Raw genomic sequence first — 24,584 nt, forward strand, 5'->3', positions numbered from 1 at the left:
TCCACCTCCTCGGGTCATCGACGGAGGTATCGTCTATACAGTGGAAAAGATACTGTCAGAAAGAAAGCGGGGTAGAGGGAGACAGTTCCTGGTCGACTGGGTAGGGTATGGACTAGAGGAAAGATGCTGGATCCCGGGCAGCTTCATTGTCGACAAGACTCTGATCACGGATTTTGACAGACTACGGTCTCAGGTTTCAGGGACGTCTGGAGTCGTCCGTAAAAGGGGGGGGTACTGTAAGGTTTTAGTGTTTGTCTATCTGTCTTATTGTGACATGACTCTGCTCTATCTTTCCAGGTGTCTGCACTTCCTGTCTTTGTGTGTCACCGGTCAGACTGATTGTTGTTCCCGCCCCTGATTGTGTCCACCTGTGCCTCATTACCTAATGTGTGTGTGTGTGTATATATAGTCCTTCTCTCCCTTTGTCTTGTGTTGGTTCGTCTTGTCTCTTCATGAGATCCATGCCTGTTACCAGAGACCTGTTGTATATACCTAGTCGAACCTAAGGATTCTTTGGAATGTCCTAGTAGATCCTAGAAGACTTGAAAAGCTTTGTGATCTTTATAAATAAAGAATATTACAAAGCAACGGAATCGAGCATCTGAGTTCTTAAAGAGCCCTTCGTGTCAGTTTGAGACAAGTGGTTCCTATCGAAACACCTCCCTTTGTAGCCAGACTTCACCACAGCAGAATCAAGTTTCTGTTTTCAGGTCTCAACAGCTCCAGGTCAGGTGTATCTTCGCCCCTTGAACTGCAGTCGGTGTAAACAGGAGGACTTGGTAAGGACCCTCCGTCTTGGGCGAGTGCTAGGTTTTTCCTCTTCATGTTTTGGGTGAAAAACCCATCGTCTTGACCTCACTAGCTGTGTGGACACAATAGTTTTCTGTGTGGGGGAACAACGTCACTCGTAATGTATTTCCTTCTCATAGTTACAAAAATAGTCTGTTAAATGTTCTACTATGTTTTAATGTTCTTCTACTAATCTGTGGATGTTTTATATTGAAATGCAATATGCTAGTCATGATTTTTTGAATAACATTCCACCTCTTCTCCCTGTGGTGACAGATATGGCTCTATGTGGCTGGATTTCAAAATGTCCTTCTGGGCTGGAGATGCATCACCTGGTGGTCTGGCCCTCTGAGCTTCCTCATTGTTGTGGATGATACCAGGCTGTCGGTGGCATTTGATTCATATTTGGCACCCCTCCTTCTCTGGGTTGTCCCTGGAATCCACTTCCTCCATTGGGACCTCCCCTCCGTTGATACTGTACTGGTTTGTACACAGGCGCTGGTGGCTGTGATTGGGTGGGAACATACACAGGCGTTTGCTGGTGTTGAAATTGGGGATAACACTGTTGTGTCTGGGGCTGCTGAAATTGTGTAGTAGTATATTCCAATACGTGTGGTGGGTATTGCATGTGTTGCTGAGGACAATCTTTGGCCCAATGGCCCCTCTGACTGCATATGTAACATCCATCGAACCGGACAACTTTTCCTCTGCCTCTTCCCCGGAAACTTCCTCCACCTCTTTGTTGGTTCTGAATCTGATTCTCTGGCACTACCTGAGTTTGAACTGTAGGCGGTGTCTGCATGGCATTCACTGTTATAGCTGCCATCTGCCTTGCCACTTTCTTGTTTTTGGTTGCTTCGGTATCTTTCTCAGCTATTTGTATCTTCAAAAGTCTTCGGGCTAGTGTTTTGTCTTCGTCATCATTAGTCATCAGTGTTGTCTGGTATTTGATATCGTGGTGAATGAGATTTTGTCTCCATTCTTCAGCGGGTTTAGTGTCTAATCCCACCACTTCTTCTAGGCGTGCCTGCACTGATGGGGGAAGGGCTTTAATGACAGCGTTCTTCCACAACATTTCAACAGCTGGAGAAAGATCATGTCGTTCTCCCGTGCTGTCCTCCCACACTCCTTCACATCTCTTCAAGAAGGCATGCATGTCTTCCCCCATGTTTTTTTTTAGGCTGGTGAGGGCATGTAAACTGCGTGTTGTCGGGTAGATGTGTCGAATAGCAGCCCAATAGTTCGACCTGATGTAGTTGAATGAAGTGTCATCTGGGTCGTGCGTGCATTGGGCCTTGGAATCTATTGCTTTGGCCTCTAGTCTTCCTTCTATCCGTCTGATCAGTGCCCTCATGTCTCCCAAGCACAGGTGGTCTTGGACAGTGTATTTCTCCAGTAGATGCACCCACTTCTGACCTCCTTTGGTGAGTGGAGGTAGCTTTCTCACTAAATCTTCCATGTCCCTGTGAGTCCATGGTTGGTATTGAAATCTTCCGTTTCCAGCTGCCATCAACGGCATGATGCTATGTGCAGTTCCCCTGAGTCTTCCAGCTATGGGCCCTGTCCCAGTGTTTTGTTGGTGGTTTTCGTCTCCTCTCTTGTTTACTGTGGGTGGCGTAGGAGTCAGTTGTTGCTGTGAGTGTGCCGGGTATACTGAGTGTCTGCTGGTTACAGAATGTGTACTGTTATTGTCATAGTAGTCTGTGTCAGGAGAGTAGTTAGTTTGGTGTGTTCTTTGTAGTTCGTCCCATCTTTGTTCTTCTTGTTCTCTTCTTTCTCTCCGTTGTCTATCTGCCAGTATGTCTTGGAATCTGTCCTCTTCTCTTTGCGCCAGACGTTGTTGGTATTTATCTTCTTCCCTATGCCTTTCTGTCAGAATTTCATTGTATGCTTCATCTGCTTTCCGTCTTTCTTCAGCGTATCTGCCGTCTGTAGCTTTTCTGTGTTCTTGTTGTTCTCTGAACGTTTCTTGTCTCTCTGCTGTTTGTGATTGAAGAGAGAAGGCAGGCTCGGCTGCACTTGCATGAGTTGCCATTGGTAATGGATCTGCCCCGTGTGATTGTTTGGGGGGCTGGAATGACATGGGTGTTTGTAATCTGTCTTGCGGAAGTGGGTAGTCTGTAGGCATGTTTCTCAAGTCTTGCATTTCGATGAGGCGTTTGTGTTCCTCCCGCAGCAGGTTAGATTTACTGTGTATCATCCTTACTTCATAATCCAAGTCTTTGACAGTTCTTTCTGTGGGGACTCCCTCCAAATTCAATATTCCGCCTAAAATGCCGAAAGTTGGGGCTTGTATGGAGGGGTGGGGGAAAGGTTTTTTTTCTGTTATGTAGGGAGGAGGTGCTTCAGACAAGCTTGGATAGAGCTTTGACGTTTGGATAAGTGGAGCTTCTTCTATTGTCTTTGTGGTGTCTTCCGTTGCTGTCAGTTCGGCGTCTTGAAGCTCATACGCTTGTCGATGCTTGGGTGACATATTTCAGATGGTGCAGCAGACATATAGCTGTTGCTTGTCTTTTTTCCGCTTTTTTCATTGCGTTTTTAGCAGGTCCATACCAAGGGGGTTGTCCGGCTTTTTCCCAGGCTTCTTGCTGTTGTAGGTATTCTTTATTCTCATATTCAACCACAGCTTGTCTATGGACTTTAGTTGGTCCAGGTTGACCATCTGCTGGAATCAAGCCTCTTGTTTGCCACTGTGTCAACAATTCCTGTAGTTGTTTCCAGCTCTTCTGTCTATCATTTGGATTTGTTGTGACATCTGACCTGACTTTTACCCTTTCCTTGATATCTGCAGTTGAGCCTGGCACTGCGAGTGCTCCTAACTTGGTGTCTTTTGGTGACATGTTTCTCAAATACTAGGATGAAATTACTAAATTATCAAAGATGTATTACTAATCCTCTGAATAGTACCTTTGTATTCCTTTATAAAAGTATCCTATGTCTTCAGTAGTTAACAGTACTTAACCTTAAATCTGTTTTTTTTTTTTTTAATTAATAAAGTAAATTAATAATTAAAATTATAAAATGTAAAAAATAAAAATGTATGTGCATGAGATTATGCAAATGTCATAAACTATGTTTACTTCAATAATATGGTGGTTGAATATTCTACAGTCTAGGTTGAAAGACTATTATGTAAGGTTTCTTATCTTAAAATCAGGAACCACCTGTAATTCTATCTGTGTGTGATGAAGTATGTGTTTATCTATAACACGTGAGAAATAAACTTCAGTATATAATTGTAATTCTGCAACAATTCTGTACAACCACCAGAGTGCGCTGTTGTAGTTTTCAGCTTCTGCCAGCAGAGGTAGCTGTTCTAAAACTGACTTCTATGTAACAAGAAGAAGCTTATTTTTCTAAAAAATACCTTTGAAATGGGAAGGAAAAACAATATGATTTGAACCGTAAAGCATAAACCAGCCAAAACACATTTGCAAGCACAAATATTTCAAAAATCAAATGGGAAGGAAAAACCCAATATGATTTAAACAGTAAAGCATAAACAAGCCAAAACACATTTGCAAGCACAAATATTTCAAAAATCAGATTGGAAGGCTTAAAATCCAATCTGAGAAAACACTGCTGAGGAAATATAATAATCCTTGTTCACAACCACCAAAATCCAACAACAATATGTATAGATAACCTGATTTAGCAAAAGACTAAATCCAACTGAGACAAGAAGAATGGTTTGTTCTTCACAAGATGGAGGTCAGATAAAGGACTTGGCCTCATGGGAGTGAAACCACATGGATTACAAAGAACTAAGGAGTCCGTTGAATTTGCATTTCACGAAATGGCGACTGCCCTGTGTTTTGTTTGAAATTAGGTCAAAACAAGATGGCTACTGATTATTTCGAACTCTGACCCCCAGAACAAAGAGATGTTGAAAGTACACCATGTGGTTCTCACTGATGAGATTAAATAATGGCGGGTGATCTTTAAATGGACAAAATGGAAACACTGGTGTGGTAGGGCAAAGTTTAAAAATACAACACAAAACTACACTTTATACACAAAATAATAACATTTCTATCTAGTTTACTATGAATATGGGCTTTATCCTAGAGATATCCTATTTTAACATGAGGAGCCCTTACGTCATCGGCCAATGACGTAATATTTGACTTTATAGTCTGGTGATTATCTGTTGCTGTTTAAACACGCTATATAATGGGACAAAATGGGACGCTATCCAAACACTATTAGAATATCGTCATCCAACGCACGAATGTCGCACTTCCTGTCGTAATCCACCCGCAATGTCTGGTAAAAACACACAATAGTATAATCACTCTGCCGTCCGAAACGACTTTATTGGCCGAAGCAATTTTAACAGCCGCAGCGTTTTCAAATGTATTGCCCTAAGCAATTTTATTGCCGAAGCAATTTTAACGCCCAAAGTGTTTTCAAAGTATTACCCGAAGCAATTTTAACGCCCAAAGCGTTTTCAAAGTTTTGTTAAAAGCATGCAGTGTTAGTGAATGAACAAAGAAAGGAAAAATAGACTCACCCCTGCTTGCCCTAAAATAGCGCCACGTTTTGTCTATGCTTCTTAATTTAGCTTGTTTAACATTAAATGCACAGTTATTCTCCGGATCCGCTGGCCGCCATCAAACACACAAACCTAAAGTTTCCTGCATAAGCTAGTGAAGATTTGATTTAACCGGTTCTTCTTACCACTGTGTGTGAGCTCTTGTTGTCTGACGGAGGGCCGCGGATCCGTTGAACAGCTGGCTTGGTTAGTTCTCTCCCGGGTTGACGAGGTCCTGCCGTGGTTGCCAATTGTTAGAAGTATTCGTTGTTCTCGCGCCCAGGAGAGGAGCTTAGAATGAAGAGACTAATGGAGTCTCCGAAAAGGTTCAAATTGGTTGAGTTTAATTAAATGGCACGATGATACAACAAGCAGAGGGTAAGAGGAGAGACAGAGCAGCTGTTGCCTCGCCGGGGTGAAGTGGTGAAGTCCAGTGGTGAAGAAAAATAAGTGCTGTCCAGAGCCCCCTCACCTCTCTCTATATCTCAGTGGTGACTCCTCCTCATCAATGGTGGGCGGTCACGTAGGGAGGGAACTTCCCTCCTCTTTCTCATTGTCTTAGTTTCTCTGATTAGGTCATCTCTCTGAGAGTGAATCTTAAATGTATGTGTGATCAACAGACGCGTTTAGGGGGTGAGGTTTTGCATACTGTGTCTGTGTATATCTCACTGTCTTGTAGGGTGAGATGGCTTTGCATACAGTGCCAGAGGGGGTACGAACATTGTGTTGCTGTACATTTGTCACCCAACCGATTATTCTCTCTAGACCCCAGCTGATTTCAAAACTGCTACGACAAAGCCTACTGTGCATTTAACCTAAATTACGTCATTGAATATTGATTTTAATTTCTAACACTACACACACAACCAAATTACATCTATAGCATGAGCGCATTGCTCCTAAAAAGTGTTTCTGGCACTGACACCAATCAACAGTTGTGCGTCGACTCGGCAGGGATCAAGGCACGTATATGCCTCTCCCTGCTTCCACCGTCTACACACACAACCAAATGACATACCATCAGTAAGGAAAAAGAGTAAGAACTAAAATGTATAGGTGAAGAGGCACAACGTGTCTACGTCAATGCACTCTTATTAGATTATTTTATCAACTTTAAGCTTTATCAAAAAGGAAGGTCTTAAGCATACTCTTAAAAACGGATAGGCTGTCTGCTGCCCGAACACAAACTGGAAGCTGATTCCACAAAAGTGGAGCTTGATAAGAAAAGGCTCTGGCTCCCATTGTACTTTTAGAGACTCTAGGAACAACCAACAACCGTGCATTCTTGGAACGCAATGCCCTAGTTGGACAGTAGGGTATAATGAGTTATTTAAGGTAAGATGGCGCTTGCCCATTAAGGGCTTTGTAGGCTAGAAGAAGAATATTAAATTATATCCTGTGTTCTATAGGGAGCCAGTGTAAGGCAGCCAAAACTGGAGTAATGTGGTCCCTTTTCCGAACTCTAGTTAGTACACGTGCTGCAGCATTTTTAATTAGCTGAAGCGACTTAACTGACTTTTTGGTACACCCTGATAATAAAGTGTTACAATAATCCAGCCTTGAAGTAGCAAATGCATGGACTAGTTTTTCTGCATCGTTTTGAGGCAAGATATGCCTGATTGTTGCAATGTTACGTAGATGAAAGAAGGCGGTCCTTGAGATTGATTTTATGTGTGCGTTAAAAGATAAATCCTGATCAAATATAACACCAAGATTCCTTACAGTCTCACTGGAGGCCAAATGAATGCCATCCATAGTTAATATATCTTTAGATAGTTTGTTTCGTAGATTCTTTGGGCCGAGTACAATAACTTCAGTTTTGGCCGTGTTTAACATCAAAAAGTTTAAGGTCATCCACATTTTTAAATCCTTGAGGCAGTCTTGATTTTTATTTAGATGATTGGTTTCATCAGGCTTGATGGATAAATATAGTTGAGTATCATCCGCATAACAATGGAAATGTACAGAATGATTCCTTATAATATTGCCTAACGGAAGCATATATAATGTGAACAAAATAGGTCCAAGCACTGAGCCCTGTGGCACTCCATGGCTCACTTTGGTTTGCATGGAAGATTCATCGTTGACACACACAAACTGAGAGCGTTCAGATAGATAGGACCTAAACCAGCCTAAAGCAGTTCCCTTTATGCCAACTAAGTGCTCTAGTCTTTGCAATAGGATATCATGGTCGATAGTATCAAATGCAGCACTGAGATCGAGCAAAACAAGAATAGAGACAAGTCCTTTGTCTGAGGCTATTAGAAGGTCATTTGTGACTTTAACCAGAGCTGTCTCTGTGATATGATGTGTTCTAAAGCCAGACTGAACATCTTCAAATAAATCATTGTTTTTTAAGTAATCACACAACTGTTTTGCGACTGCTTTTTCAAGAATTTTTGAGAGGAACGGAAAATTAGAAATAGGTCTATAATTGGCTAAAACCTCTGGATCGAGGTTGTGCTTTTTAAGAAGAGGTTTTATCACTGCTACTCTAAATGATTGTGGAACATAGCCTGATAATAAAGACATATTCATAATATTTAATAAAGAAGTGTTAATGAATGGAAAAACTTCCTTCAACAGCTTAGTTGGAATCGGGTCTAAGATACACGTTGATGGTTTAGAAGAAAGAATCTTTGAATTCAATTGTTCAAGGTTTATGGCTGAAAATCATTCTAATTTACTATCTAGTGTAATATTAGAACTTATGTTTCCGGGAGCTGTTGATAACACTATACTGGTCAAAGGCAAGAGGTCATTGATTTTATTTCTAAGAGTAACAATTTTATCATTAAAAAAGCACATAAAATCATTACTACTGAGTACTATGGGAATAGAAGGCTCAATAGATCTGTGGCTCTCTGTCAGCCTGGCTACAGTGCTGAAAAGAAATCTTGCATTATTCTTATTCTCATCTATTAATGAAGAGTAGTAAGCTGCTCTCGCTTTACGTAGTGCTTTCTTATATTCATTGAGAGTAATATGCCAAATTAAACGCGATTCTTCAAGTTTAGTGGAACGCCATATCCTTTCAAGTTGTCTCGACTTTTGCTTTATTTTGCGGGTTTTGGCATTATGCCATGGAGCTAGTCTACAGTATGTTGTTTTATTTATTAACAGAGTCTAGTTTTATTCGCAGGGCATCTGTAGCACTATCAACAACATGATCAATTTGGGGTGGTGTACATTAATTATAAGTTTCCTCCCTTACATGCAGACATGCTATCGAGTTGAGTATTGATGGAATCTCTTTCTTAAATGTGGCTATAGCACTAACAGATAGGTTTCTGCTGCAGGAACTTTTGACTAATGGTTTGTAGTCTAGTAACAGTACTTCAAAAGTTATCAAAAAATGGTAAAGCAGGATTATGCGGTTCGACTAATAGTTGCTCAATTTCAATACCATAAGTCAGAACAAGGTCGAGAGTGTGATTATAACAGTGGGTTGGTTTATGTACACTCTGATGGAAACCAATATAATCTAATATAGAGTTAAATGCAACAGTAAGGCTATTTTTATCGTCGTCAACATGAATATTAAAGTCACCTACGATAATTACTTTATCTGTTTTAAGGACCAAAGTTGATAAAAACTCAGAGAATTCTGATACAAATTCTGTATATGGACCTGGTGCAGGGTGCACTGTAACAAATAAGATTGGCTGCAAAGTTTTCCAGGTCGGATGCGTAAGACTAAAAACAAGGCTTTCAAAGGAGGTATAATTTAAACTTGAGTCAAAGATTTCTGCAACTCCACCTCCTCGGCCTGTGCCTCGAGCAATATGAGTATTGATATGGCTGGGTGGAGTGGCTTCATTTATGCTGACATATTCTTTATGTCTCAACCAAGTTTCAGTGAGACAGCATATATCAATATTATAATCTGATATTAAATCATTTACCAATATTGCTTTAGATGCTATATGTTTAAGAGTCCACATTTAATCTTCCTGTTTTGTTGCACTGTAGTAGTTGTTACATTTACTTTTATTAGGTTATTATGTACTGTATGACACCTCTATTAGGTTTTACTTTAAATTGTCCTTGGGCAGACACACACACCGTTAATATTGGGTATTTTATTGGAGAGAGCGCAGAGAAGCGTGTACAACTGTGACTCCTCCTCCTGGTCTCAACTCTAGTTTGTCATGGATTAAGTCCACAAAGCTCTGAAATGTTTGCCGAAATGAGATCTGCACCTTCCAGAGTAGGATGAATGCCGTCTCTCTCTACACTCGTGTTTCTTCTAAAAAAGCAATCTTGATAGGTTTTTGAAAAAATATCCTTAAATATATATGGGTTTCCTCTTCATGAATTAAAGGCTACATTGCTCAGATTACAAATATTACGAAAAATACATAACTCAAGTATTTCAATGTGTGCTGCTGTGGACATTACGTGCCACAATACACAAGCTGATTGCATGCAGCAACATGTTAATAGCGTGGTACTGAACACCATGCTCCTCAACTTCCCCAAATATTTCTATGATTCGTGTTATAACTTGTCTTTTAACGATCCAATGAAGGGAGGGGGTTGTTTTGATGTATAAAGAGGGGGATATAACTCTTGTCAAGTAGACAAGTAATGTGGTCTTAGAGGAAGGTGAGATGACTTTCATTCTTTTTAATCTTTGAATTTAGAACTTGACAATACATAATGTACATGTGTGTGATCCTATAAAAAAGCATATTTGACAGGTTTTTGAGAAAGGGTTTTTATTTTATTTAGCTAAATCAAGGACTTGTAGGTGATGTAAAATAAAGGTCTTGGTCAAAGTTTATAAGTGTGCTGTTGTGTAAAGGATCTTATTTTAAGCTCTGTTAATTCTATTTTATTCCCACAGAACAGCCTGACTCAAAACAACAAATCGCTCTCTTTGAATAACTGTACAACACCAACACAACACCATGAGCACCCAAACCACAAAGTCCTATCATGGAGGAGCCTACCTGTCCCTGATGAAAGGCTTGAAAGAGCTGGACCTCAATGGCCCATGTGTTCCCTGTGACCTGGTGCTGAATGGAGACCATGCCTTTCCTTTAGCAATCAACAGCCAAGGCCAGGTCTTGATGGCAGCCTCTCGGTACGGCAGAGGAAGGATTGTGGTCCTCGGTCATGAGGGCTACCTGACCGCTTTTCCTGCTCTGGTAGAGAACGCTGTGACCTGGCTGAGAGGAGAAGGATCTCACAACCTCACTGTGGGGGTCAACAATAAAGTGAAAGCTGTCGCTGATAACCTCATCAAATCTGGCCTCAAAGTTAAAGCTGTTGGGTCCTTTAGTGACAGTAGGGAAGTTGGTGTCTATGTGACAGATGCCTACAGCGTGGAAGCATACGCAAAAGACCTGGTGGCATTTCTGAAAGCTGGAGGAGGAGTGCTGATAGCAGGTCAGGCATGGCACTGGGCTTCAACCAAGCCAAAAGAGAACACACTGCTACAATTCCCAGGGAATAAAGTGTCTGGTGTGGCAGGGATCTACTTTACTGCGCATTGTGGGAAGGTAGAGATCCTGCCTGTCTACCCTCAGATCCCATCCTCATGGATGACTTTACGGTAAGAGTAGACTCCTCCTCCATCTCATATTTGTGACTTTTCTTTTATAATAAGGAGTTTAAAGTTCCGTCTGCTGTATTTTTCATCTCCCCCTGTGTGTGTCTCTCTCTTCTCTGTCCACTATTACAGTGTTGGTAAAGATTTTAAAGATGACCTGGAGATCTTACTCCAGGGGGTTTCAGAGTTTGACCTCACCGATGGTATAGTAGCTTCTGAGGCACTAATCCATGGCCCGTTAGCCTTCCCCATTGGTACCACTGAGGATGGGCGGGCATTCCTGGCCGGAAGCTACTATGGACGGGGGCGGGTCGTTGTGATCACACATGAATATCCTCTTAAAACAGAGGTACAGTCGGAATTAATGAAAAATATTAGAATGCTTTTAAATGAACGGAAATCTGTTTTGAAAGCTTTTGAACGCATTGTGAAAAATCTGCTCGTGATTTGAGTTTCAGTTATGAAATATACTATGTCATTAGGCCACCAAAAGTGGGATATCTTCAATATGCTAAATGATGTTAGATATTTAATGCCAAACCATTTTACATGATAAACTACTATCTCTTTTGAAATAACCCCCTGTCATTACAGAAACTACTTTCTTTTTGGAAAAATGCCATCGATTGGTTGGACCAAGGCCGGAAGGGAGTTGTTGGTGTAGAGCCTAACCTCAAACTTCTCAGCAAATCAGGGTTAAAGTACGAGGAGGCAGCGTTCAGGAAAGACCTGAGTGTATTCGTGTGCACAGTGTGGAAGGACGATCATGTGGAGGAGATCCAAGACTTTGTAGCAGAGGGAGGAGGCCTGCTGATTGGTGGGCATGTGTGGAACTGGGCACACAAAAACTTTGGGCTAAACCCATTCACAGATTTCTCAGGTAGGATAATCATCAGAATATCCATTTGATGTTACTCTGAACTTTTGCATTCATCATGCATAAATGTGTGATTACAGCCCCACATCTTTTTTCCCAGAAATGTAGTGGTTACATTGCTGCAGCCAGTGAGAAAGTCAGTCAGTCTGTTTGTGCACAACACTGATGACACCATGAGGGCGAGTTGAGAATGACAGAACAACACACATAAATAAATGAGACTTTAAAAACAAGCACAAAGATTGTCATCTTTAGTTATCAAATTGATTCACATAATAATATATATTAGAAGTGTATTTTCTGTCTATCTTTTGCCCACTTGGCTGCAGACGGTTTTGATGTTGTGTGGCCATTCTTTTGGGATGCAATTACATGATGTCGCCATTGTAGTTGTTCTCTCTCAATGGTCTGATTTGGGGGTTTTGGATTTGGTCTAATCATCTTCAGGTTTATTAGGACCCTGTTTTTGTCTTGTGTTTTTTATATTTTCATGAATGCCAGATTTGAGTCATATTTCCAATGTATCCTTTTCAGATTGGGTCCATCATTTTGGACACATAATGATATTTTCTCTTGGATACCTCAACTCTAACCCTAATGATCCTTATCAACAGGCTACTGCTTTATACTCAAAATGTAACAGACCTTGATAAACTTGAATCAAATTTAGGTTTTAAAATATGAATTGAGTTATAGTTGAATATGGACAGGATACTTTTTTAATGGGGTACCAAAGTAAATTGGATCCAATCCATCAAACCCTAATCATCAAGGATGGAGAATGGATTCAAAATTATCCTGTAGATTAAATGATATTTTCTGATCTGTGTTTCAGGAAACAAGATCCTGAACAGAATGGGCTTGAGTGTTTTGCCAGCAACAATTGGTGAAGGTTCCTACAAAGTTCCTGTGCCAACCGAAACTGAGGAGGACAACAACCACTTCCGCCATGTCCTCTCTCGCTTTGCTGGTCGTGTTACCAAGGGCGAAGAACTCCCCACGCATGAGGAGAAACAACTTGAAAAACTAGAAATGGAGTGTACCAACTTCTTGATGATGAAGGCTTATGGCAGCCACTCCTACACACATGTGCTCTCCATCCTCATTGACATATTGAAGAAGCTCGGCATGCCACAGGTGGGTAGAGAATTATTAGTTCTATTACATTTTATGAATTGAATTCTGTTTATGGAAAAGCTGCAATGTACAGTAATAACTACTGTCTACAGTATAACAAGTAATTGCAAAACAATAGTAGCATAGTACCATTGTTTAACAACCACAATAACCACCTAAATCTTTACCACTGATATCAGACCTCCACATTTGTTTCATCCAAACTGTTGAATGGGATTTTTCTGTGGTCATACAGTAGGCTTAAGCATTATAAGGCAATACCTTGATTGTTTGCTGACAATACAGTGTGCTTTTCGCATTCAAATTTAGTTTTTCAAGCCATTATTATTTTTGCCCTCACTTTGTCACAACAAGGTTGGCTATGAAGTTATCACAATGAGGGAGTGGGATCAGTTTTTTTAATTATTCAAATTCATTTATTTGAAGGTGAGTGTGAAGAATCCTGTGAAGAATCCGAAAGACCACCTACTCCTCAGTGTGGGGACAGAGGTTTATCAGGCGTCCCTGGATCCTGATGCTCTCCTGCCGTACCTCATCAAAGATATTCCTGTGTTGCCAGTTGTCAAAGACCATAGGATCAGGATTACTGTTAACACAGCAGGTCAGACCACATTGTTGTGAACAAATGTGTAAAATGATTATGAAATAATGATTCAGACCTGTAATGAACACATGAAGAAGATAAAAGGTCTCTTCTGCGTTTCATGCACACCTGTGCCTAACATTTTTGCTGCTCTGTGTTTGTGTGTCAGATGAGAATGAGTGGATCAGTACAGGTCTGTACCTGTCTCCTGGTATGAAGACAGAGATGATCCTACCAGCAAACATCGTCAACAAGAACTGGACGGTACAGTACAAAATCATATTTTTCATGTGTTTGATGCACATTTAGAACACCAATTCAGGTCCACTCTTATCAATTATGCCCCAAATCAGAGATATAATCTGTAAAATAACGACACTCTCTAAATATTTATATTGAGTAAAATGTATCAATAATATATATTTATGTTGGACAATCAACACTTGCAAAATATCAAGGCCATTTATTCATTAGTATCAGGTTAACACGATATTTTGCGGCCTTGATAAGGAGAAGTTGCCGCTGTAGTTTGTTGAGAATACAAGGTTAATGTTTATGTTATAAAACCAATGAAAACAGATATTTCTCTTCTCTCTCTCTCACATACTTTCCTGCCATGCTGCCATTGATTCATGCTAAAATGGCCGATTATGTGTCCAATGTATGCTTCAACTGAAAAATCAAACTACAGCACAGCAGACTTTATAAACAGGTTTTCAAAGCAGCAACATTTTCTATATCTCCCTCAGATCCAGATAGGTTGCCAAACAGACTATCTGAAACATGATGAGTTGAAGAGAGCGAGGTCTGTTCGTGAGCGATTTCCTGTCACAGCAGAGAAGATGCAGGTGTGGAACCTGTGGGGGGGACTCATCTACCTGGTGGCTCCACGCAACACAAAGGTGGAGGGGGCAGAGGTCATGGTGCAGATGGCTGTGCGTGCTCCTTACTACAAGTCTGGTGAGTGTGTGTATCTGCTTATCAGGCATACCTTAATATTACTTTAGGCCGCAGGGCTATAATGTTTTACAGTGAAATGTTACTACAATAATTCAAATCCCTGCTTTGATTTCACCTCAACACCCGTCTTGTGTTTATTTCAGGTGTGACAACAGCAGCTGATTGGTTGTTGCTGCGCACAGCTCCAGCACCCTGGGCAGAGTTTGAGTTTGACAACATCATCCTTACCGTACCATCGGATGTTGTTAGAAAGTTGGAGCGCCCTGATGAGGTGGCAGCGCTGTGGAACGACATCATGAAGGGCATTGCAGATCTGGCTGTCATACCACACAAATTCTCCCGCAAAGAACGTATGGTAGCAGATGAGCAGATTTCTGCCGGTAAGTGTGTTTTGCTTTCACATTCTCAGATATTCAAAAAACTGTTAACAAGTTTGGAAAGATTTTCTGTCTTAGTCCCAGATTACACTTGCTTTGTTATTCCAAGATCTGCATTGGTTGATAGAGATCATTTGTTTGCAGCTCAAAGGCTTAATGTATGTTTTAACTCATTCTCAAATGTTGAGCTCATGAAATAGATATATAAAATGAAACTATAAAGAAGCATTCCTGTAAAATGTGTGGTAATTATTCCTCTTGATTCAGGTTGGATGCATGCAGGCTATCCAATCATGATACACACAGATTCAGCTGCTGAGCTTTTCAGACCAGATGCTGCCAGGTCTGAAGGCCTGTGGGGAGAAGTTCATGAACTGGGACACAACCAACAGAGAAGCTGCTGGGAGTTCAGACCACACACCACAGAGTGCACATGCAACCTGTGGTCAGTGTATGTGCATGAAGAGGTGCTGGGGCTCAAAAGAGAAAAGGTATGAAGAAGGATATCATATATCAGTATTTTCAAACGTATGACCAAAGGCCCAATAAAGCTACATCGCTAAGAGTATTATTGTATTGAGAGACATTTTCATATTAGAGTTAGGGCTGCACAATATTGGAAAAAACTGACATTGCGATGTCCCCCCCTGCGATATATATTGCGATATGAAAACATACAGGAATTGAAGAAAATACAGTTTTTCTCCCCGCAAACCATCCTTTCTTGAACTTTAATGCTATACAATTGGTATTTTTTTAACTATATTTAACCGGATGAAGGATTTTAGTCACGGACGTCTGGATCTTAAAGTGGACCTATCATGCTATATTTGACAAATATATTGTAGGGCCATACCTATATAAAACATGTCTGTGAAGTTTTTTTTTCAAAATACCAAACAGATCATGCATTTTAGCCATGCCTCATTTCGCTCTATTTGCTCTTTTCCGGCCCTGTTTTTGCAAGGGCTGATTCTGTGACGTAGCTTTAATGCAAATGAGCTGCAGCTGACCACGCCCCCCTGCAGGAGAGGGGAGCGGGCTCTGATCAGCTGCTGGGCTCTCAGAAGAGGGGGAGGAAAAGAGAGGATATAAAACAGCGTCCTCCGTGTTTTATTCTTATATATGATTATATAGAGTCGTTATTCATTTGTTTTAAAGCTCAATAAATAACAAAGAAGACCTTTGACACTTTTGGCACTTTTCTGATTTTGTACGGAAGATTTAAACTTTAACGGACATGTTGACCGTCGAAAAAAAATCTAACTGAAACTCTGCCGCACGGTCCCCTCGTTCCTTGGAAGAAGCAGAGAGGTGGGTGTTTGTCATCTGCTGGTGGACTACCGGAGAGAATTACAGCGAGGGAGGGATTGCATTGAATTACAGAAGCAGGAGCAAACGCTTGCCTCGGGGAGGGAGAAAAAGAGCCAGAGCGTCCACAGCGGAGAATAAACAGAAGGGCAACCATGGCAACCATGCGCGGGAAGTCTTCTTCGCTGCTTTTGTGGCAGACTACAGCGCCACTTACAGGCCTGGCATATGTACTACAGCGTCTCCAGCGGTTTCGCGCGGCAATGGCTGTGGCCGTGCTCAACCCCCCATTCCCCTGATAGGTGGAGAGTTGCCCATATAGGCGGAGCACCCCTTTTCTGTCGTCAGAACAATTCAAATCAGCTCCGTTGCAGCCCCGTTTTTAGAGATTTGGGCATGGAGGAAAAGAGAGAGGGTTGTGTTTTCTGACACTTGGTGAGTTCCCTGACACACCGGGGACACATATTCATGTATAAAAGACGTACAAAAGTGCATTTTGTAACAACAACAAGCTGAGCTAGCTCGGTTAGCAGCGCCGAACTGCCTTGAGAAACTCATGAAACTACTTTATTCAGTGTTTTTACCTTTAATCACCGGGTCCATTTGCTTTGGAGATTTGATTGTGATTGGTGGTTTGCTGTGCATGCAGAGCCTGCATGTCACTCACTCAAGTACTCCTGACATGAGAGCCGCGCAAGTTTTCCTTTTGTAGCAAGCAGCAAAATAATTGTAACATGACGTGTTTGAGTTAATTTGCCTACTTAATATTGCAAATTTTTTTTTTTTTAAATCGCACGTCCTGCGATGTGAATATCGCGCATGCGCATATCGCGATTATCATCACGACACGATATATCGTGCAGCCCTAATTAGAGTTCAATCTCTCTTGTTATTTCCTACTTGTAATAAAATGACTTGACTGTGTTCAATACAGGCTCATCCATCGATGATCTTGACAAATCGGAAGAATACTGTAGATAAGTATGTTAAGGGAGGCAAGAATCTCAGCGACTGGAATGTGTGGACGGCCCTGGAGACATACCTGCAGGTGAAAGAGAGTTAATGTGTTTTACATTATGTGGAGAAAATACGTATGCCTGGGTATCACAGTTGACATTTAAACAGAAATGGAAACCTACACAGGCTAAAAAATAAGGAAAAAGTAAGGCTGAAAGTTAATTGCCCTGCTAATATCCCTCGACTGTTGTAGAACGTATGATTATGGAGGTAACATAACGGTTTGGCCAATGGTCCAGCACTTTAAAGGTGGAAAGACTTTGGACTGGTTTTGGGGACATGGAGAATAAATAACTCCATGTTAGGAATAATGTGGTTCATAAGTGTAAATCAGACTCTTAACAAAGATGGGGTAAGGCTCACGCCAAAAATCTCACTAACACCCCGGTCCAAGAGGTCAACTCACATCTTATGAAGAATTAAATCTCCTTAGCATTGGACAAGTAAACATTTTGAAAAGTTATAACTAATCCCCCCAGGAGCTCAATGTCTTTAACAAGTTGCATTGCTATCTATCCAATAAATGTTGAGATATTTCACTCTAGACTAGGTGATGGACTTATGGACCGTGCAACAATATATTTGTACTACTCTATTGTTGTGTGGCTAGAATTGCCCCTTAAGACTTTTCTAGTTTACTGCAGTTAATTTGTTAAATCTTACGAAATGATGTCTCTCCATGTAGATCCAAGGAACATTTGGCTGGGATGCCTTTAAAAGGGTATTTGCTGCCTACCACAAGATAAGCAACTACCCCAGTGACAACAGTGGAAAGATGAACCTGTATGCTGAGACCTTCTCCCAGACTGTGGGGATGAACCTGTCTGCGTTCTTTAAGTCCTGGGGCTGGCCCATCGACAGAGCCACTGAGGAGAAACTCACCCCCCTGCCTCCCTGGATCGACCACCCCATGCTCAAATATGACTAAACTTCTGACTACAGCTTAATACATTTCAGAGAGATCAGTGTCAGCTTATCAATATGTCAAAGTAGAAACATAATTTGCCTTTTAACAAACTAAAAAAGTTTAGATTGCACTTCTATCTAATCACAATTCCCCTATAAGTCAATGTGCAGCTGAAGCTGTATAAAACTTGTGGTTGGGCTTTAAGTTACACTAAGATGTCACAAAGAGTCCGATGATCTTTAACTTAGGGTTCATTTCTAAGAGCAACTCTTTTGAAAAACGCACCATAATGTGTTCCTCTGTAAATATACAAATGATGATCATAGTAGCCTAAGATCTTTTTCAGCAGAAAAAACCATTGCATCAGCTTTGCAACACTGTTATATAAGCCATCAAAGTAAAAAAGTGTGTTATCTAGGTTCTCCTTTGACATACAACTCTACACCTTTTAGTGCTGAGGTGGAGCTGTAGCAGTTTACTATAGTTGGTAATGTTGTCATTAGCTTCAGAGTAAAATAATAAAATATGTAATTGTGGTTCTTTTTTAGGGTTAATCTACAGTAGGGTTTTCTTTCAGGGTCATATAAGTCTAATACTTTTACAGATATTAAGGTGTCAGGTGTTTTGTTGATCAGTAATCAGTTGATCAGTATGTCTTCTTGTTACTTTTCTGATAGATCGTTTGCTTTTAGGATGTTAAAGATAGTACAATATACCTATGTATTATTCATGTGATTGATTATTGGATGAGGTTTCACTATAACCCTGAAGGGATGTCATATTTCTTGACAAGGAAATTAAGATAATTTAATCATTCATACAAAAAAGTATAGTTTATGACGTCAGAAACTCATTGTATTTTCAAAATGTGCACAATTGATATTTAGTGTGAAACGTATTTGTTTTCTCACTGTTTTATTTTGTGGTGATATAAATGTAATGCAAAAATAAAGGGCAATGGCACCTGCTTTTTTTTTTATCGTCCCTTTATTATCTTTTATGCTTTGCAGTTGTTGTCAAACAGCTCCCCTACTGGCTGATTGGAGAACAGCTGGAGGAAATCTCCCAGTTGTTCTAGAGAGAGCTTCTCCACCCAGTTTTCCTCCGTGTTCCTCGCTGTGGCAGCACCACTCTGAATGGGTCTGCCATTGTTGTCCACACAGCAGTAGGCATTCCACAGGTAGTCTGGGATGTTGACCCGCTTCACATTGTTTTTCACAATCCAGTTGTCCACAGAAGGAACTGCACCAACAAGCACAAAGGCCTTAGAGCACTTGTCCCGGAAAAGGTCTGTGAGCTGGGTCTCGTGGATCCTCCAGGCGTTCTGGTTCATTTTGGGGTTCTGAGGAACCACATTGGTCAGGGTGAAAGTGGCATTGCGGCCAGGGACTGTAAGAGAGAGAGGAATGGATAGTTACAGTAAATTATGCAAGATATAAAGTTAGTTTGTGGTTCTGGAGAAATAAAGCTGTGTATATGTGGTTAGAGGGAGAAGGAAAGATACAGAGATGTGTCCAACAGCAGCTGGATAATTGTTAGTCTACATCTACAAGTTCAAAATGCACCCATTATTCCTCAAAATTGTTAGGGTATTAGCTGGAGGCAGGTTTTGTGGGGAAGGTCCAAATCCAAGGCAACAGCAGCTGAATAAGATTAAGGCAACCATACAAGTGCCTTTCCTCAACATTAACCAGGGATTCGCTAACTAATAAGGCCCTGACCTACAAAAAACACTCAAAATGACATACCCAAAATGGATCGGCAATAGTTCCTCAACAATAAGTCTTATTTATAAGCATTTTTCTGGTGACATTGGAATAATAAGAACCTACGGAAAATGAAAGTTAACTGCACCTTTACATTTGATGAAAATACACTAAATACACTAATTTTAAATAACAATTGATAACGATACACGTTACCAGGTGGTCTGCTCATGTTGAATGTTTACTCTGTAGTGATCACTGATTCATACACTGGGGTTACATAATTCAATCCAGGAACTACAGGTTGGGGGTATTGTTTCGCACGGACACATATCTTGACGGTACCTCCGGGGTACCTACTGTGTGTGTGTCTCTTGCACTTTCTCTTCTCTTCTGCGGCTTCGACCCGACAGCATGTCAGTTTCTGTTCCCCAATAAAGTGAGATTTGCACCTCCGATGCACCGCCTCCGTCTCCCTTCTCTCGGCACTACATTGGTGACCCTGACATAAGTCTCGCGAAGGATCCGGGACTGAATCGAACACGGCAAAAAGCGCAGCTTTTCTCGGAATGCCGGAGATTCTTGGAGACGTCCGTTGCTGCCTCGTGCGCACGGACTGAGGCTCGGTGCGGCCCAGCGGGTTGGCGGAGGACGTCGCTCGCCATTCCCGTTTCGTCTCGGCGCTGGAGGGCAGCAAGCCTTCCTGCTACGAGGAGACGATGCGCGACCTGCTAGGTATGGAGGGACCCGACTTCTGCCTCGTGGAGCTGGTTCTTCGGGACATGCGGCTGCGTGTCCGGGCTGCGCTAGCTCACTCGGCTAGTGTTGAGCCCCGCGCTTTGGCCGAAGATGCTGGCCGGTTCCTCCTGGCCGCCCCGCGATTTACCCCTGAGGTGCTTGCCACTGCACGCTGCAGCACCTTCCCGGGTGGGGGCTCGCCGCCTAGCAGAGGCTCCGGGGCCGACGACGACGACAGCGACTACCGGCCGTCGAGAGTGGCTAGCCTCGACTGCTAACGACAGCTAGCCACGACAGCTAACGGCTAGCTGCTACCAACGGCTAGCGACGACTGCTAGCAACGGCTGACGATGACTAGCAGCTACCAGCGGCTATCGACATCCGACTGTTTTTTTTTTGTTTTTGTTTTTTGTGGTGCCTGAGAGGAGGTTCGATCAAGTCTGGTCGGCCTCGCGTGGATCCTCTCGCTATTTCGCCCACCTGTTTTTGTTCGTGGACGGGACGACCATTTTTGAGCTTTTTCTGGTGCCTGAGAGGAGGTTCGACCATGTCTGGTCGGCCTCGTGTGGACCCTCTCGCTGTTTCACCACCTCGACGGCGGTTTCGGACGTCACACACTCCTGCTTCGGCCCGTGGGTGACGCGCTTCTGGACCCCGTCTCGCCTCTTCCCTCGCCTCGGCGGTTTCGAACGTCACCCGTGCCTTCATCGGCCCGCGGGTGGCGCGCTTCGGGACCCTGCCTGGCCTCTCCTCTGACCGCGGCTCACGGTTCGCCTCGACGGCGCCCCGTCTGGCCTCTCCCCTGTCCACGTCTCCCTCCTCCCGGGGACACGGCTCCTTCCTACCCTCTTCTGCGGCCCCCTGACGACGGCTCGACCCCCGCCCTCCGGTGGGGATGCCCTCGCCCTCGTTGGGGCCCCTACCCTCTCCTGCGGCCCCGTTCCATGGCCCGCCCTCCTCGGCCCCTGTGGTGCTTCCTCCCGGACGCGAGGATTGTGTCCATGGTTGAATTCTGGGGGGGCTTGTGTAGTGATCACTGATTCATACACTGGGGTTACATAATTCAATCCAGGAACTACAGGTTGGGGGTATTGTTTCGCACGGACACATATCTTGACGGTACCTCCGGGGTACCTACTGTGTCTTGCACTTTCTCTTCTCTTCTGCGGCTTCGACCCGACAGCATGTCAGTTTCTGCTCCCCAATAAAGTGAGATTTGCACCTCCGATGCACCGCCTCCGTCTCCCTTCTCTCGGCACTACAACTCAAAGTTTACTTTCAACGATTTATTTTATAAATAATATTGTTACAAATACCCAAATCTTCCAAAAATGTTGAACATTATATGACTGAAGAGCTATAATATATGAAAATACATGAAGAATGCAACATATCTACTTATCTAATTCCAGTTTGGCAACTGCCATTCAGTCCTTGATTATTTGTGAAAGCCAGAACAAAAACCTACTTCCGCTAGTTAGCCAGGGGGCGGGCTCCGTTTATAAACAAAACTGTGTACGTTTTTATCTCAATAAAGTTTAAAGAAACGACAACATAACTTCCTTCTCCTGGCTTACATTGCAAACTATTTGCGATTTCGAAAGCCAAAAAGGCATCCCAAAATTAGTGCCGAAATTGGCAAGGATACATTTTACATTCTTTTGGCCGACTATTGTCATATCTAGAGAAATGCGCCTGGCACTGCTGAGCCGAGGCTGCTGCAGAGCGGAAATGATCAGACCCTCCAGAAGCTCAGTGTGAAAACACTTTTGCTACCTTTGCTTAAATTGTGCAAAAACGGAATTATTGTATGCAATGTCAGAGTGGTGCAGTTTTTGTTGGATGCCCTCGCTGACGCTGAGCTTGTGTCGGATTTAGGCTTACTATGCATGGACATTGTATTCCCAAGTGGACTCAGGTCAGGTGTGCTCAAGAACTCGGGACCCCAAACTGGGAAATACAACCAACACCAACAGGGCCGGGAGGCCAAATGGCCGATTAGTGAGTATTCGTGTTGGCTAACGCAATTGTAAGCGGTTTTGTTGCGTTTAATCTATAAAAAAGTGCCGAGTAATTCAAGTTGGTCTTTTATTGTGAAAGGTAAACACGGAAAGAGTGAAGTGGTGTAGCTTTGCTATCTTTAGATCTCAGTAAAACACTAGGCTATTAACTATTGTGTGCACTCTAACTACCCATCTCCAACTAAATGAGCACATTAGAGTTATCAACCAAAGACGGAGAAATGTTCCCATTAGGATATTCTTTGAAAAAGCATTTTTTTTAATATAATGTAATAAACAAAACAACTTAAATGGCATGTATGAATGTGTCTAAGTGTCTCAAGGCTACTTGAGTAGATGTGTTGTAATAACCTTAGTAAGTAAGGTAGTTGGTTAAATACTAGCATACATGTAATACATTGTGATTTGGCCTAATCTGATATGGTACATCCCCCTTTTGGATTAAACTGAAATCAAAGTTCATGCTCCCTTACCGGGATGGTGTCCGTTGGGGTTGAGGTGACCTCGGTCAAACCCAGAATGTGTGTAGTCCTCATTCAGAGCCTGTCTTTCTCCTTGGTAGACCCCAGGGTGGTCTTTCCCTAGCCAGTAGCCATCCTTCATTTCTGCTTGCCAGGACATGTTTACTAACTGTAAAACAAAAACTCTTATCATTTTGAGGATACAGATGATGTCACTAGGCCTCATATAGTATCATAATATTGCAGGATATCGATGCATTATGCACCTGGTGGATTACTTACAAACCACATTCTCCATACTTGATCATTATGTCTTACATTTTTATTTATTTGTTCATCAATTTAGTACAGTGGATTTGCATATACTACACAAACACAAATGTGCCACCAACCTGAGGCTCCACAAACCACCTTTTCTCCCTGCCACCTCCATTGCTGGGCTGGAAATGATAGGCTGAGTAGACGGCAATACGGTTGTTGGTGTCATACAGGGTGGCAAAGTGGTACCTGGTGGTGCAAAAGATTAAGAATAACGGATTGAGAGATCAGGAATGTTGCAAGGGAAAAGTGTAAGAAACATTGAGTGCTCAAAGAATTTCTAAATTCTACTTTCTGCCCTTCCCTACCTGTTGTTGAAGCGCTGACAGAGACGGGCAGCACCAGGTGTAGAAGCCCCCCAGTCTGGCACCTTGTCCTTATAGAAGTACGTCACGCATTCTGGCACATCCTGGGACAAAATCACTTACTGAGCCACTTACCAACACACAGATAAAATGTTCCTTAACAATTTTGACTGAACTATAAGGTCACAAACCTCAAAACGTTCAACAAGATCGGCATTAACAGAAAAGAGGAGCCAGAGAAGAGCGCACAAAGGGGCAAAAGTTTGCATCCTGGAAATAACCTCTAGTATTTGGGAGTCTTGATTAGCCTATAGAGTTGAATAAAACAGAAGATAAGCATGTGAATTAGGGCTGGTTGATATACAGTAGACGTATATCAAATATCACAATATCTTTCACTAAAATCGAGAAATATACAGTTGACTATTGGTGCTTCCATTACATATTTACACATGATTTCTGAAGAAATAATCATCGGTAATGTGGATATAGCAACTTAGTAGGTAAAGACAAATAATAAACATTACAGAATGACATCACTGTAATGCAGCCTTCGAAACAGGAAAAAAAAAAAACTTGTTCCTTAGTATATCACATTATCTATAGTCGCATAACACAATATTAATACAATATATATATTCAGTTTTTCCCTAATGATAAAATATTTTATTTCAACATGGCAGTTATGAACGCAGCAACTAAAAAAGGCTTGTTGGGCCTGCAAATGAAAGAGGATCAGTTTGTTGTATGTGTATTTTTAACTCACCCGCTGGTGCACCTGCCTGCTGCCACTGTCCACGCTGAGCAGAAACTGGCTTTTATGTATGACTTTCCGTCACCTTTCACCTTGTGTGTCCTTAACTTATCTGAACTCCTGTTACCACGTGACATTTGTGTGTGATGAGCCAAAATTTGGCCACCACAAGGTGTAGATGTTGATGAGAGAGTGTGTAAGAATTAAAAAACAACATAGACAATCCCAATAG

At 42.1% G+C, this 24,584-nt stretch overlaps 2 protein-coding genes across 4 annotated transcripts; one reads left to right on the forward strand and one right to left on the reverse strand.

Moving 5' to 3' along the window:
• The first annotated feature begins 723 nt into the window (after positions 1 to 723).
• On the forward strand, positions 724 to 19,017 carry LOC117470459 (TRPM8 channel-associated factor homolog). Of its 3 annotated transcripts, none has more exons than XM_034115239.1 (12): positions 724 to 779; positions 10,173 to 10,883; positions 11,013 to 11,229; positions 11,475 to 11,760; positions 12,593 to 12,894; positions 13,321 to 13,495; positions 13,647 to 13,741; positions 14,227 to 14,437; positions 14,581 to 14,817; positions 15,082 to 15,305; positions 17,060 to 17,173; positions 17,828 to 19,017. In XM_034115239.1, the coding sequence occupies exons 2-12, from the start codon at positions 10,237 to 10,239 to the stop codon at positions 18,068 to 18,070; spliced, it is 2,751 nt and encodes a 916-aa protein (XP_033971130.1). In that variant the 5' UTR covers positions 724 to 779; positions 10,173 to 10,236; the 3' UTR covers positions 18,071 to 19,017. The 3 variants fall into 3 exon arrangements, with proteins under 3 accessions (XP_033971130.1, XP_033971128.1, XP_033971129.1); XM_034115237.1 differs by lacking the exon at positions 724 to 779 and adding an exon at positions 1,091 to 1,272; XM_034115238.1 differs by lacking the exon at positions 724 to 779 and adding an exon at positions 9,795 to 9,931.
• Positions 19,018 to 19,020: 3 nt separating this feature from the next.
• On the reverse strand, positions 19,021 to 24,408 carry si:dkey-243k1.3 (endonuclease domain-containing 1 protein). Its single transcript, XM_034115240.1, has 6 exons — positions 24,365 to 24,408; positions 23,790 to 23,906; positions 23,602 to 23,702; positions 23,368 to 23,482; positions 22,988 to 23,144; positions 19,021 to 19,438 (listed from the first exon to the last, which is right to left on the reverse strand). The coding sequence occupies exons 2-6, from the start codon at positions 23,865 to 23,867 to the stop codon at positions 19,047 to 19,049; spliced, it is 843 nt and encodes a 280-aa protein (XP_033971131.1). The 5' UTR covers positions 23,868 to 23,906; positions 24,365 to 24,408; the 3' UTR covers positions 19,021 to 19,046.
• Between the last annotated feature and the right edge of the window lie 176 nt (positions 24,409 to 24,584).

Source organism: Trematomus bernacchii, unplaced genomic scaffold, assembly GCF_902827165.1.
Source record: "Trematomus bernacchii unplaced genomic scaffold, fTreBer1.1, whole genome shotgun sequence".
NCBI classification, from domain to species: Eukaryota; Metazoa; Chordata; class Actinopteri; order Perciformes; family Nototheniidae; genus Trematomus; species Trematomus bernacchii.